A 16,876-nucleotide genomic window follows, 5' to 3' on the forward strand; every position below is an offset into this window, starting at 1 on the left:
AAAAATTAAGATGGACAGATTACAACCACAACAAAAGTAACCATATCAGTTTAGTGTACACATATCCAAAGCAAAAAAGATACCAAGTTCATAAAATAGATTAGCAATCAGTTACAAAAAAAGTTATATCATTTCATGAAAAAGAAACCAAATTCATACATATCCAGTTAATGAAATCTAGTAATCGTAGATGGACACATTGATGGAACCAAAATCACTGAATTAATTTAGTAATACAACTAAAATCGAGTAAAGAGTTAATCAGTTCCAAAATAGAAAAAAATAGATGCAAGTGGGTAATCAAGTTTCTACAAAAGCATAGTTTAATCAGGTTAATTTCTACAACCAAAATCACTCAATCGAGTGAGTAATAACCAAAATCGAGTGCAGGAAAATCGACCAAAGGATTAATTAGTTACAAATTAATATAATTTATTAAAATCGATTACCTAGGCTTAGGATTTTTTGATGAAGCCAAAATTTCTTGTATGCTATTTTCCTTCAATTCCATGAGTTCAGAGTAGGTTGAAGCTTAAAGGTGAAGGATTGATGTCGTCCACTCATTGTGAAGATTGAACTATATAGCGAAGGATTAATGTCATTGGGAAGGTTGAAGGTGAAAGATTCACTGAAGAAGAACGAAGGGCCGGTTCCAAAAATAAGATGAAGTTTGAATATTGAAATGAAAAAGAATCAAATACGAATGAAGGGCTTAAGTGAAGAAGCATAATTTTCGTGTGTGGCTGCATCTTTTATAATGAGTTCTTAATTCTAGGAGAATCTGAGAAGAGACTAGAGAGAGAATGAGATCGTTGATTCAATGCTTAAAGAAACGAGGTGTCGAAATCTTGAATTCTTGAAGTGTCTTCTTGAACTCTTGATAATACTTGATACTCCGAATACGATTTCCCAATTCCCATAAACATTTATTATATATATATATATATATATATATATATATATATATATATATATATATATATATATATATATATATATATATATATATATATAATCGGGTTTTAAACGGGGCAGATAATGCCATACCCATCTCTGACCCGTCCCCACTTCAGCTATAAATATCTGCATCCATCCCCGCTCCGTTACCCGTTAGGGTCGGATCCCCACGGGTAGCGGGTAATACCCCATCCGCTTACATCCCTAGTCGTGGGGACCAACTCGACTCAGTCCCGACTTAGTGAGTAAACTCAACCTATAAAAAAGATTCCAGTCCCCGTCACGTCGTGACCCAACCCTGAGTCATGTGGTGACCTAATCCGGACAAAATAGACGGGGTGGCCAATATCCTCACATTGTGATGGTCCTAAACCTCACGTCGTGAGATATATACTGACGAGCATTAAGCTCTTAATCCATACAACCATAACTTGGGACTTTCCAGGGGGTCTTCCTTTACCTAAATGATGATAAAAATCGTGGCTTTTCAGTCATGCATGACTCAAGCCCTTGCTAGACCAAAAGTGGGGAAAATGAGATCTAGACTCAACTTGGAGTCCCAAACTACACTAAAACTCAGATCCAAAGACTATGCTAAAGAGAATGATTCAATGATCCATAAAGTTGCCAACTTTATGGACCCCATGCAAGTAAACCCACCTGTGACATCCCCCAAAATCACGGCCAGAAAAGACCGATTTTGTTTATGCTTTATAAAAATCAGAGTACTTAATTTTATAAAAAGGTTGCGGAATTTGTTCCCAGAAAAACATGGTAAATACGTTATTAAAACATTTTCGAAGAAACGTATTTATTTCATTTTAAAATGTTTGGGATGTCATCGTTAATACCGAAACATAAGCATAAACAGACTTACAATGATTTACACTAGTGATCTACATCTCTTTTAAATCTCTCAGTGTAATGTCATTTCACTTCGTCACCTGTGATATACATAAACTGAGTGGGTCAGGTTGGGAAACCTGGTGAGTACATAAGGTTTTCAACCCACAATAATATAATTATTATGTTCAATCAAACAATCAACCCAATTACCCATCCCCATTATCTTCTTTACTCTTTAAGGATTTAACCTAAGAGTCATCTATCCTGCATTCGTTTATTCCGAAGTCCCTTACTTCCAGGGTTATGGGACTGGCACTAAATCCATAGCTGCCAATGTTCGTTCATAAAGCACTAATTCCATAGCTGCTATAGTCTATTCATCGGGTACTAAATCCATAGCTACCAGTCTTTATTTAATAGGTACTAAGTCCATAGCTACCAATGTTCAACAGGTACTAAGTCCATAGCTACCAATTCCTACAGGTACTAAATCCATAGCTACCAACGTCTAAAAGGTACTAAGTCCATAGCTACCGGTGTTTGTCCCATAGGCACTAAGCCTGTAGCTGCCAATGTATACTCACGTCATCTTCTATCTCTCATCATTCATCTACCCATCTCATACCCAACATTTTCGTATATATAAAATACGTATACAGTTTAAGTCCTTTAAAACATGTATAAAACGTTCAACCAGCATAGACAGCAAGTATTCAGATAATGTGCACACATAGCACGTAGTTTATATAAAATACTTCATATCTATGTGTAAGATGAAAGTAACTATGCACTCACTTGAGAAGGTGGTGACTCGATACTCGGACAGCGCTTCGTTTACTTTAAAATAATTTCCTTCGACGAAACCTAGTATTATTACCACTAGATTTTAGTCTAATATTTACCGTGACTAATTATCAGTCTTATTATTATTATTATTATTATTATTATTATTATTATTATTATTATTATATAAGCGTTTAAACAATACTTTCCAACCACTATGTACAGACAGGGGCCAGACATAAAACACCGGAGGGCAGGACCATTTTGGCATATAGCACTTCTGAAATCCAACAACCCTATGCGGCCCTTTAAACCAGATTCCCCGTACCGCGAGTAGTTAAAAAGATATTATAACGACACTTATATAAGTCATAATAATAGCTCAAATATTTATTATAAATTTATAATAACAATACTAATTTTAAATATAAACTATATTTAAAATAGGGTAAGCATAACTTACTTACAAGGGGATTTTAGCTAGGAGTCGGGCTCTGTAGGGGCAGAACTTCGTCGCTGAATCTTTCTAAGAAAGATTCGTGCAGCGTTTCAGCGCTCACCTTACTATACTAAAACTACAGAAAGAGAAGTCGAATCACGAGGGACCGAAATGCTCGGGGGATAAGGAGAGAAAGACTCTTGAATCAAGAGAATGGTGCAAGAAATATGAGAGTCCAAGCCTCTTATTTATAGTAATTGAATTTACAAAAACTACCCCCCATAATTACTTAATGACCTTATAGTTATATAAACAACTAAACACCCCTTTATAATACTATTTTAAATAGATTTAAAGATATTTGTACTAAACTAATGTCGAAAGAACTCAACATTAGTCTTATAATGACCGCATCGTCGATACCTTTCTAATGATATATACATATGTATATATGTGTACGTATATATGATTTATACTTTATTTTAATACGTAAATATGCTATTATAATTTGTAACTCGTTCATACGAACTCCATTTTTGACGTTCTTTATATCCATGCGTAGGTGGAGACGCACTCTACAACTTTTGTTTAGACTCCTTCGGCTAATTTTGAATTTATTTTTAAAGTTATATTTTTAACAGGCCGGGACAGGATTGGTCCGTTATAATCTCATAATTTCTTCATCCGATGTCCATTTTCGTCTGTCTTTTTATTGTTACGCTACTAATAATGAGATCTTCAATTCTCGTTTAGGTTGTGTCGGCTAAAAATCGCTCGATCTAATATTCGAATTTCGGACTGTACACTGCTAATCCGAAACTTCGAAAAATCGTAACTTCTTCATACAAAGTCAGATTTGGGCGTTCTTTTTATCGAAGTTCTTAGTTTAACATATTCTACGATTTTCGTTTAGAGCGCTAAATCTAAATCTCGCTCTATCATAAATTTACTATTTACGCTTCCCGGCGCCGTGCCGGTTCCGACGCGAAACTTCGACGGGTCATAACTTCTTCGTTATAACTCGGATTTCGACGTTCTTTATATGTACGGAAACCCTGTGACATCTTCTACAACTTGGTTAAGATTATTTATTCTAAATAATCTTTTTGTCGAAAAGTCGTTTTCGACCCCTATTGCCTCTAAATTGACTAGCCCGGATCTGCGGACGTTACACCACCCAACCATGCAAAAAGGAGCTTATAACTTAGATCTATAATATAATAGGTAGAAAGGTCCAAGCTTTAAGACTTACAATGGTCCAATAGCTCTAAGATATTGCAAGGTGGAAGCCAAAACACCAAGAGGTTACTCAACCAAGATCTTCTTCCACTTCAAGCAACCAAAAACCACTAAAGAATGCTTCAAGGATCTCAAAAATGCTTAAAAACTTGAAGAGGGTCGAGATTAGGGTTTTCCAGAGGCTTAGAGGGCGAGAGAGGCTGAGGATGGATAACCCTAGCCTCTAATTCACTTAAATACTCAGAAATTCGGGTTTTGGGTCATTAAGTCGCGCTCACGTCGAGAGACCTTATGCCTCACGTCGTGAATTTCCAGTAACGCAGGTCAACAGGTCAATGGTTAATCACGACGTGATCCCTAAGACCTCACGTTGTGAAGACCATCATAATTCAAATAAAAGAATGAATTTAGTACCTTAGGGTTCCGGATGTTACACTTTGTAACAAATTATAATAATCCCCAAATAATATATTTGAATAAAAGGTATTTTGAATTTGACAATTTTGTATATGTTAGGTACTTACGTTAAAAACAATACAAAAGATGTGTTTGCTACAAAGTTTTTGAGAGATTTTAACTTATAAGAAAAAGATTAGGGAAAAAATTTCGTTCGACTGTAAAAAATTTAGCTTTTATTTTAGACAAACTACAAAATTTTAAGCTACTTCAACTAGCTTTTGGAAGCATTTGAAAGATTTTAGCTTTTAGTTTTAATATAATATTAGATTTTAAAAGCTAACAATTATTTTTATGGAATATTTATACAAAATAAAAATTATGACTTCTAACTTTCAACTATTAACTAGTTTTATCAAACAATTTCATAGCCTTTAAGGGCATATTTGTGAATTATATAAAATGGTTTATTGCCATAAGCATACAAAAACTTATCATGGATTACTACCTTTCCTTACAAGTTAAAAATTTGAAAGAATCCAATTTATTTGATATTCTGATGTTTTTGTTAGGGGTGTCAAAAAGTCACGTAGGGTCACGTACCATTTGAGGGTATTTATTAAAAAAAACCGGGGCGGGGACAAGGTTAACCCTTTTTTTTTGGGGGGGGGGGGGTAGTCCCGTCCCGAAACACATGGGGACCCCGTTAATAAATTTTATATATATATATATATATATATATATATATATATATATATATATATATATATATATATATAAAATAAACAATAACATGATTTTGAGCTTCCAAAATTCAACAAAAAAACGTATTTTTAAGTTGTTAGTATAATGTTTTTAAGATATCATAACTTTTTTATTTTTAACATGTAAAATTCTGCTATAAATAATTATTTATTACCTAAAAAATAACTTCTTTTAGCAAAAAAAAAAAAAAAAAAAAACGTTGAAAAGCAATTGGGGGTGGGGAAGGGGATAGGAAGGCTGAATATTTCGGGGACAGGGCGAAAGATGGACTCTCCGTCCAGTTTGCTTCCATTGACATCCTTAGTTTTTGTAAACTTTATTTTTCCTTACCTGTTAGAATTTTGAAAGCATCCAATTTATTAGAAAATGGTTAATTGCCATAAGTCTACAAAAGCTTATCATGGATTACTACTTTTCCTTACAAATTAAAATTTTAAAACGAATCCAATCATACATACTTATAAAGCTAGCATTTTTTCTTGAATCTCATGCATTTGAAACCCCTATTCTTTTTTCCTTTCACCACATTCATTTGAAACTCCCATGACTTTTCAATTTCTTTATAATAATAATTATAATTTGGTAATTAGGTTAAATAAATATCAAATCTAAAGTGTATTCATATATAAACTAAATTTCAATATTAAAATAATATCTTTAATTCTACTTATAATATTATGTTTTTTTAATTTTTAACATATTATACTTAATTTATTAGTTTTAATATATTGTTGGATGTAAACCATTACCATTTTAAAGGTATAATTTTTGAATAATTTGTATAAAATACTTACATTATTAATTAAAATATAACATTATAGGCTCAACTTAAATATAAATTTTATTTAACTTAAACGACCCAAAGATTATTTTATAAATAGTTAAAAGTGATAAATTGTAGTGTCTTTCTAATAATGATTGTAATTTGGTTAATAAGGTTAAATAAATATCAAACCTAAAGTGTAATCATAAATAGACTAAATTTCAATTTTAAAATAATATCATTACTTCTATTTATAAAGTTATTTCTTTAAATTTTAACATATTATACTTAATTTATTAGATTTAAAATGTTGTTACATGTAAACCATTATCAGTTTAAAGCTACAATTTTTGAACAGTTTGGACAAAATACTTAAATTGTTAATTTAAATATAACATTACAGTGTTAACTTAAATATAAATTTCAGTTCCACTAAAAAAACCAAATAATATTTTGTAAATAGTTAAAAGTGATAAATTATAGTGATAAATGCAAAAAACTAAATTGTAATATCAGTTTAACTAAAATATTTCCTAAATATATTTATATAATCGTTAAAAATTTTCAAATAAATAGCTTAAAATAACTTTTTATAACAATAGTTAAAAATAACTCTATATAAATGATTATATTGTTACCTTTAAAATCAAAAAATAATGTTTGATGTTTTAAATCATTATAATGATAGAAATTAAAACATTAAGCATATATATATTTTAAAAAGTTAGTTAAAAATAACAACTATAAATAATATTAAACGTATATAATATTTAATTTTATTGATGTGTAACTCGCGAGTAGAAGTCATTCAAACGATTGAGATTATGACGTTATAATATATTTATATATTATCATATAATTCAAAATAGTCAATATATTATATCAAATTAATATACGAATTATTATATCAAATTTAACAACAACGTTAGTGTTATATTTTAAAATATATATATTTGTAAAGACTTCAACTATATAGGTGTTTCTGTGCATTACAATGTCAACTCAAATATAAATTTCAATTCCATTTAAAAAAACTAAAGAATATTTTGTAAATAGTTAAATGTGATAAATTGTAGTGATAAAAGCGAAAACTAAATTGTAATTTCAATTTAACTAAAATATTTCTTAAATATATTTTTATAATCGTTAAACGTTTCCAAATAACTAGCTTAAAATAACTTACAATAATAATAGTTAAAAACAATTCTATATATATATGATTATATTGTTAGCTTTAAAATAAAAAACAATGTTTGATGTTTTAAATAATGATAATGATAGAAATTAAAACATTAAGCAAATAAATTTTAAAAAATTAATTAACAATATAAACAACTATAAATAACATCAAATCATATATTATATTTAATTTTATTCATGTGTAACTCGCGGGTGGATGTCATTCAAACGATTGAGATTATGAAGTTATAATAAATATATCTATTATCATACAATTCAAAATACTCAATATATTATATCAATATAGTATATAGAAATTATTATATCAAATTTAACAACAACGTTATTGTTATATTCAAAATATCGTATATTTGTAAAGACTTCAGCTATATAAGTGTTTCTGCGCAACGCGCGGGCATTCGCCTAGTTTATTTAATATTTTGATGTTTAATAATGGTATAGATTTAATTCTTTATTATTCTTTATCATTACTCTAAAATTGCTCGGTAAATAACTCCAAAAAAAAAGTAGCATATCTATTGAATACTCACAAAATAATTTTCTTTTGGTTTGACCTGGTTTTAGGGCGGGAGTGCCCCGAAAAAAAATAGGATTTGAGTTTTAATTAAATTATATATTTAATAACTAAATATATATGAATTTATTCAAAGTTTTGGATAAAGTCTAGATAGCCCGATTGGCATAAGTGCATCCTCTATTTTGAATCAAGCGTGGGTGGTTCGATTCTTATGCACAACATTGTTTTAAATTCAAGTTACAGTTTTGGTCATTCTATATATTTCATAATCAACCAATTCTTCTAATATGTTTAACAAATAAGTTTTGAGATGTTACATAATTAACCTTTGAAATTTTTATAAAATTCCATATGTATTTAGTACTAACGACAATTCATGGTCTTAAATTTGTTTTCCTTATATATTAAAAACTTGTATTTAGAATTTCATTTTTCTTATTAGCACATGGTCCTTAAAATCTCTAAACGCCCAGCTTTTGGTATAAGCTAGAAATTTGTGATATGCAACTCCTAATCACCTTCGTAAATTCTACCGTAGTAGGCTAGTAGCAATGAACTTCCGATGGCTACAAGGAAACCCAGTTTACAGGAAAATGTGTTGTCCAATGCATCTCTCTTTGGACCTATTACACTTTTAATTTGAAACCCAAAACACCCATGAAGACATATTAAAAACTGAAGCTTACCACAGATCCCTAAAAAACCCATGTAGAAAAGAATGGTTTTTAGTAAGTGACGCACATAACCACGAATGGAATAAATTTGATGGGTCACCTTACATTATTAAATTCCCACCATAAATAGACATATTCTCATCTTCTCTGTAATACCCATTAAGAACAACATATGTTACTTCATATTTTCTCTTTCTATTTTGGCGCAACTGAACTGATCAACGAAACTATAAATGGGGATAGATGATGACACATTCTGCAAGAACCTTCGGTAATAACATAGCTTATCCGGGTCTAGCTAGGAGTTATGGAGGACACTATAGGTGTAAATTAAAGGGTTTAATATATTAAAAAAAATTGAACTGCAAGCAGAAAATAAAAGGATATAACTAAAGCCAAGCTGGACGAGAGTAACGTTATTTCAGAAAAGTGCATAAAAGCCAAAAAGCAAACCCAGCTAATACATAAATTACTGAAACAAGTTTTCTGGATATTTTTACTTGATCCAAAAAACGTATTTAGCATGATGAATTTTTTATACATCTATATTAATATACCGCTAGCTAGTAGTTCAACATTCATCAATATTGAATTTTAAACTTAGAATCTTTACTTATATATATATATATATATATATATATATATATATATATATATATATATATATATATATATATATATATATATATATATATATATATATATATATATAATCAGTCAAAGAGTCACAGAGCTTTATTTAAAGCAAAATATAATTGAAAGCATCCATGTTTCTTTCATATATCACAATTACCAAAAGATAGGGAAAGGGAAATAAATATGATGTAAACATGAGTGCTTCTTTAACTTGTTTGTAACTCAAAACATCAAATGGTTAACATGAGAAATAATTAATAGCAAAAGACTGAAAACCGTCAAACTTCTACGTACTTCACTAATTTATTTCTCAGGCAATTAGAAAACAGTCACTAATAGTGTAACCCCAGCTGCATTCTTAGATTGTTGGAAGATTCATATCACCATGCAAGCTAGTTAGCGAGCTAGCCTCAACTCTAGGTCCAACCCGTCCATGATGGTTGGTGTAACACCCGTCTTCTGTCTCTTGCAACAAGATCCAGTATTCGAACAAGAATCCAACTCAAACCCTATGACCAAATTTGTTTCAACATCACCATTGCCATGTGCTATAGCAAAATCTTCATCGTAAACATAACTCTTTGTGTCTGAATTGGTTTCAAAACTTTCTTCACCTAATGCTGGTATTGAAGAAGCCCTAGACGGTGAAAGAGCTAACGGAAACAAACCAGGATCTAAAGACTCTTTACAAAGATTTTGCTTATTATGGTTCTTTGGTGCCATTTTAGTTGTACAGATAGTAGCACTACTAGTAAGATTTACGGTGTGCTTGAGCTTGGCTCTTTCTTTCCTATGGACATTCATGTGACCACCTAGTGCTTGAGCTGACCTGAACTCTCGTTTACAAAAGCTGCAAGAATAAGACCTTGGAGGCCATACGAACCCCCCAAAAGGGCCTCGACCATCTTCTGCAAACGCTTGTTCTTCCCATGAATGGCTGGAAAATGGATTCATAAGGATATTGCTGTTGTTGCTCTTAACCAACATCAAGTATTGTGAGTATTGCTCCATATGTTGAAACTTCTTCAGAGAGAAAGAGACATATAGAGCATAGTACCGAAGAGCGATATATTCATATACTTATAGCTGGAGCCTGGAGGAGTGTGCGTGTGTGTGTGTGTGTGTGTGTGTGTGTGTGTGAGAGAGAGAGAGAGAGAGAGAGAGAGAGAGAGAGAGAGAGAGAGAGAGAGAGAGAGAGGATCGAATAGTGTTATATTTGTTAACATTGAATGCAAGAAACCTACAAGAGAATCTAAATGGAAGAGAATAAGGGTTTGATGAAAAGGCCATATATGCGTTGGTCTTTAGAGAGAGAGCGAGGTCTGTTTTGGCTGTTTCAATGGAGCGTACTTGAGTTTTTTTAGTCAAGGGTTGATAAACAGTCACTGTCCTCTAGCTAAAACATAAGCCCCTATCGTACATATGCATGTATGGACATCTCATGTAACTATTATATATTACAAGCTAATGGAAGACAATACTAAGTTTCATAGAGTATCCCAACGAACAACCCATAAATAATTAATATCCCTTTCAAATTATCAAAGAAGCTGTACAAAAATATTTCGGTTCACCTCTTCTGCTGTGGGTCGCATTCAAAATTAAGGTTTTACAATATGAAGGTTTCTCGTCATGTACGTATACTTTCAATCAATTTGATTTTATGGACTAAATATAAATGGTTATAACAGATTATAACAAATCATGCCTGGTCCAATACGTGATATAAAATTTTATCCTAAAAAGGTACGTATATTAATCGATACTTATAGTAAATTAAGGTTTGTGAATAACACCAAAAATAATATTTGTTCATTTTCTAAGCTTCGATTTGTTTCTCTCAAAGGGTCAAGTTATAATTTAAATAATTAATTTGGTTAATTAATTAGTGTAGAAGTTTATTTTGTTCTGTGTACGGGTTCGAATGGACTTCGAATCGTTTTATTCGTCCTTCAAGATCAAGTCCAAATTTATAGTCAAATCATATATGTTTATTTTCATAAATAACTACTCTCACTTTAACATAATAAAACATGATTAATCGTACGTGAAGCTCTTTTTTATTTTATTTTATTTTATTTTATTGTACGATAATAAAATATTGATGTGTTATTTTTATACCATTAGTTTTAAATTTATAAAAACATTTCAAATTTCAATTAGTTTTAAAATACAAATAGGCCCTGCACTTAATTGTGAAGTTATACAATATAGGGTAAGAAAAAGTACCCAATCAAAAGGAAATAAATAAGCTAATAATTAAACTAAAACATAAAAAAAAAAAAAAAAAAAAGTTGGGTGGGGGAGGGGTTGTTTAAATTATTTAACTTGTTTAAACATTCAAGTTAAGCAAACAAAAACAAAGAATTAGTTTGCTTTTTAGTTTGTAAAACAGTAAATTTGAACTACTTCCACTAGAATACGAATACTCATAGTTTCTATGTTTGACTTGTTAGCATGTAACAAATTAATGAGTTGGTTAATGAATTTTATGACTAGTTATCTTGGTCAGAAATTGTACTAATGATTAACGAATATTCAATCTCAATGATCATGCAATTAGTGAACACAAAACCATTTAAATAAATTGAACTATGAACGATATGATCTTACGATTCGTATCAATGGTCATGACAATAAATCAAGCATAACATGGAAAACTATAATTTTTTAACACAATCAAAGTTCATAATTTATATTACATAGGCCTAAGATTAGATAAACCTCTAGTCGTAACAATTTTATGATCATAAACAGTTAATAATCAAGCTAATGTAATTAGATTTATCATCTAAACTACACAGAACTCACAAATAGGCAATAAAAATCATAACTTTAACATGAAATGTAAACAATCAATGGAACACAACTTTAAATCTAACTCATATAATCCTACTAACAAAATCAAAACATATCAAATAGGGTTTATCTACATCTAGTGAAAGTAATAAGGTTTTTAACCTTGCATCATAACTAGAAAAGAGAATCTAACGAGTTTATAATTGGAATACATGATATAAAACAAACCAAAATGATAAAATCAATGAATTATTTCTTGATCTTCAAATATACACTTCAAAGGTGTTCTTCATCTCTAATAAAAACATCTGGAGTCAAATAACTTGCTCCCAGCGTTGGTGTAAGTTGGCCTCTGAATTAGAGCTGCAAAACCCGTATATTTATAAAATTATGTTGTCACGGTGTGGTAAAGATCTCACCACATAGTGGTGTCAGGTTTCCTTGTTGCACACGAACACTTATACCGACATGGAATTTTTGTTTTGGAATTTTCTATAGTGCGCGGGGCGTCTCATAAGAGGGTGTGGCGCGTCTTCAACTCCTTTCCTGGATTCCTTCATTTTATGCCCATTTCAACTTCGTTATCCGCCTTTTGCATCTCAACTTTGATTTTAACTGTAAATGGACATTTCAAAGTATATTAAGTATCATATATCTTAAGATTTAACATTTTTAATCAAATATATTAAGATAATAGCCTAAAATATATAGTTGAATAAGGTCATATAAAAATACTCCACACTTATTTTTTTTGTTTGTTCTCAAGCAATCTATATTGTTATTAATCGCTTATCAAAACCTTGCTCACCAACATCACATAAAATAACTCAATTTAAATTTGTCAATTATGTATCGCCTTAACACATATATTTGTGTCTAAAATCATAATTAATTCATAAATCTTAAATACTCACAATCCTCATAAACACGCCCCAAAATGTTGTTATTATATATGTTATTTGTTTGTATGTTGGTACCTTGGGGGATCTCATTAAGCGTTGACTTACAGTTTTGGGTTATGTTATAGGTACTTCAAATGACCGCGGGAAAATGAATGCGTGACCGTACACATCCTCATGTTTTGACTTATGATTTTGGGAAAACTTCGATGTTGGAATGTATTTGAAAACTATGTTTGTAAATAATTTATGAATTTGGTTGGTTTTAAAAGGTTTAAATTTATCATGATTTTTATCGATGTTACACCACTCAGTTTGAATAATATTCAATTTTGCATCTCTTCGAATATACCCCTTCAAAAATTCTCTCAACCTTAAGATATGTTTGTTAAGTTTTCAAGCATACATACGATAAAATAACATAGAAATAAAAGTTACAACTTTTCTTTCGAAGGCTTTAGAATTTGTAACTTTAGGATATTTGACTTGGCTTTTGCGTCATCATTTCTTGATCTTCATGCTTTGTAAGTTCTTATCGACTTATGTGGTGTTTGTTTTTTGTCCGCAGATCTTTCTGGCCTCTTCTGTCTGTGCGGCGCAGAACACGCGCAAACATTAGCTTTCGCAGACTGTTTGTTTTGTTGAAGACATCAGACCTAAAAATGTATGCGCGCCCTCTTCTTGGCGCATATGTGGACCAGAGTCTTCTAACATCTTCAGACATCTTTTAGCCTAAAAAAACACATATATTTTATTTTTTTTTTAGTTTTTTTTAATTTATATTTATTCCAACTTTAATAGTGATAAACAGTTTGAAAAAAAAAATTATAATACTTTAAAAAAAGTTCGACGACACAAACATGATATTTTTGACAAATTTATAAATAAAAGTTTATTACAATAATGGTCGTTGAAATAGTTTATATATATTTGAAAAAACATAATAATATATCCTTATATTTTTTGTGCCAAATTTTATAAAACATTATTTAATAAAGCATCGTTGATTGCTTAGAAAAAAATATTTATTGCACGTTTTTAATTGATTTTATTGAAACAATCGAAGTTTATTTCAATTCATTTATATATCAAATTCTTTGATTTCTAATTGCAATGTTTAGACATAACTTTGCAACCAAAATTGTTGGTTTTTATCAAATATATACGTTAATTTGTACCATTTTTATTTTCACTTTTTATACAATAATACATAAAAGTTGATTTAGATTTGTTAATTATTTATAATAAAGTCATAAATATATTAAAAAGTCACTTTCTAGTTTAAAAAATTCAGTTTATTTAGATTTTAGTTTATTTTAATAGACTGCAGATGTTAAAAAAACAAACAGTCTTCTTTTTTCAGACTGCAGACGTTTGGTCCACCTCTTCTGTAGCAGAGGTCTACAGATGTGGTATGCAGACTGTAGATATTTTACCTTATAAAAAACAAACAGCACCTTAATATCTTTTCACACTCTTTTTTTATTTTTCACAACTTATTTTTTATTATTTTTTCTTTTTAGTTTTTTCATAACTTACTTTTTTTTTCACTCAACTAAAAACCAAAATAAAAACATATGATTAAGTTCGAAAACTTAACCTGAACCTTTATTGGTTAAATATATTAATCTATTGTACAATGATTACATAAATTTTAAGGGCACATTTCAGTAAACAATGCAAAACATATTATATCTTTTAAATAACACGGGATTACGTTTTTGTCTCATTATTTCACTGCAACTATAAAGCCACAAATATATTATTACATATTAGCTAGACATAACATTTAAATTTACATCACATTATTCCACACAATACTAACAAACTTAGTTCTAACACTATAATATTAAAGTACGAAATTTAAATTTACTAGATTTTTTATTTAACACCATTTTTCAAGTCTTTATTTTCCCAAATTTTAATACCTTTCAATTTAGCATTATATATATATATATATATATATATATATATATATATATATATATATATATATATATATATTAAATCTGGCATGATTTTTTTTATCATTCTTCAGTCAACATACCCCACATTTAAATTATATAATGCCCTCATTGTGTGTCATAACAATTAAACATATAAAATAAAAGAGGGTGAAAATGAACGAACTTGTCTTGGGTATGTAGTCTCGAGGTTGGATTGGCTGTCGTGGGTAGCTCATTGATACCAAATTTGAATCTTTATGTTGGAATACTTTCGAAAACTGAACTACATTACTAAATAATAATAAACTCTTTGCAATAGAAATAGTCGGACAACTAATCTTCATAGCTCAAAAATAAAGTCGCATGGGGCATTACCACATCATTGCAAGTGAGACTCCGCATCGTGGTCTCGAAGTAAAATGTCGAGTAATCATGTAAAATCTTCTTCGCAACGCACAGTTGGAATTAGCACGTAGTAGTCTCGTGAAAATAAGATTTTAATGTAAAATACCGTCGAAACACACACATAGGATTGACATGTGGAAATCTTTAAATATCGGGAAAATAAGTCGTGATGTAATGGAGGGCCATATCACGGGTTAGCTAGGCTCAGAGCCCGACTTCACGAATAGTGTAATTCTAAATCACTAAAAATAATCGACCAATCAGAAAGTGATTAGACTCTCTATCATTCTCCCGTATTAGTTTCATCCCCTAATAAAATTGATAGCTATGTAGACTCTTTAGTTTTACTCCATGTCTAATGTGCACCCCACACTTATTTATGTGTCACACCTCTTGTTGTCTCTTTGTCCCTTTTTGTAATGTCCGCAGATTCAGACTAGACATTTAAGATATAATAGATAATATTAGCTAAATAGATAGTAGTAATAATGACTATCTCATGGATATAAGGCGCTGAAATCCGATTTCGTATGAAGAAATTATGCTTCTTCGAAGTTTCGAGATCAAACCAACAAAGATGTGCGTGCCATGAATAGTGAATCGAAGATAGATTGCGTATTTGTAACACTCGGAATTCGGTATGTAAGCTTATGGACCTTGGATTAAATTTATTATGCATGGGAGGCCCTTCCGTACGCTGGGCGTACATGTGTGTATGCTTAGCGTACAAGGGTGATTTTGACACTGACCTTAACCACGTACGTTGGGCGTACTACACTGCACGCGGGGCGTACGTAGCCAATGGCTAAAACCCTAATCTTCGAACTTGTTCCCTATTTAAACTCGTTTATGGCCTTTGGACCCTCACCTTTAGCAATCTCCTCACCCTTAAACATCCCTTGAAACCCTAAGTGGCCATTAGAAGTGATTTTGAGCTTGAAGTAACAAAATGAACCATTTCTTTGATGTTAGCAAGAAGAAGGAGTTGTGGTGCATGCCTTGGACATGGTTGAGCTTCTAGTTCCAGTTTCCATAGCATCTTAAGGAGCCTTTAGAGGTATAAAGTGCATGCCTTGCTTATCGATTGCTTAGATCTTTTCTTAGGCTTGTTTTGGTCATTTTGGTCCCATTTGTCGTTGATCTTGAAGAGTAATGACCATTTGAGATGTCAAAATTGTAGATATGGAAGTTTAATGGACTCCTTAAGCTTAAATGTACAAACTTTATGGTGCTTGTGACCTCCATGCAAGTATTAAGTAATGTATTAAGCTTTTTTGAGCTTTAGAACCTCATTGAGCCTTGCATGCACGTAAAGTTGGCAACTTTACGTGATAAACCACTTCAAGAGAATCAGATCTGAGTCTTGGGGCTAATGTCTTAATCAATTAAGAGCTAAAAGGAAAAAATTGGTGAATCTGAGGAGTACGTTGGGCGTACAAGATCGTACGTGCAGCGTACAGGCTGTTAAGCGTGTACACTTAACGTACAAGCTGAGTACGCCCTGCGTACTCAGCAGTGGGCTGCGATGTTTGGGCCTTCGATATTGGGCCTCATTTTGGACCATATAAGATTAAGACTATATGTTGGGCCATAAGAATATCATATTGAGCCT

At 31.0% G+C, this 16,876-nt stretch overlaps 1 protein-coding gene across 1 annotated transcript; it reads right to left on the reverse strand.

The window, feature by feature from the left end:
* Positions 1-9,524: 9,524 nt before the first annotated feature.
* Positions 9,525-10,299, reverse strand: LOC111910612 (probable transcriptional regulator RABBIT EARS). Its single transcript, XM_023906437.2, has one exon. It carries the CDS (start codon positions 10,224-10,226, stop codon positions 9,612-9,614), a length of 615 nt encoding a protein of 204 aa, XP_023762205.1. The 5' UTR covers positions 10,227-10,299; the 3' UTR covers positions 9,525-9,611.
* Positions 10,300-16,876: the final 6,577 nt, after the last annotated feature.

The sequence above is a fragment of the Lactuca sativa genome, chromosome 2 (genome assembly GCF_002870075.4).
Source record: "Lactuca sativa cultivar Salinas chromosome 2, Lsat_Salinas_v11, whole genome shotgun sequence".
Classification (NCBI taxonomy): Eukaryota; Viridiplantae; Streptophyta; class Magnoliopsida; order Asterales; family Asteraceae; genus Lactuca; species Lactuca sativa.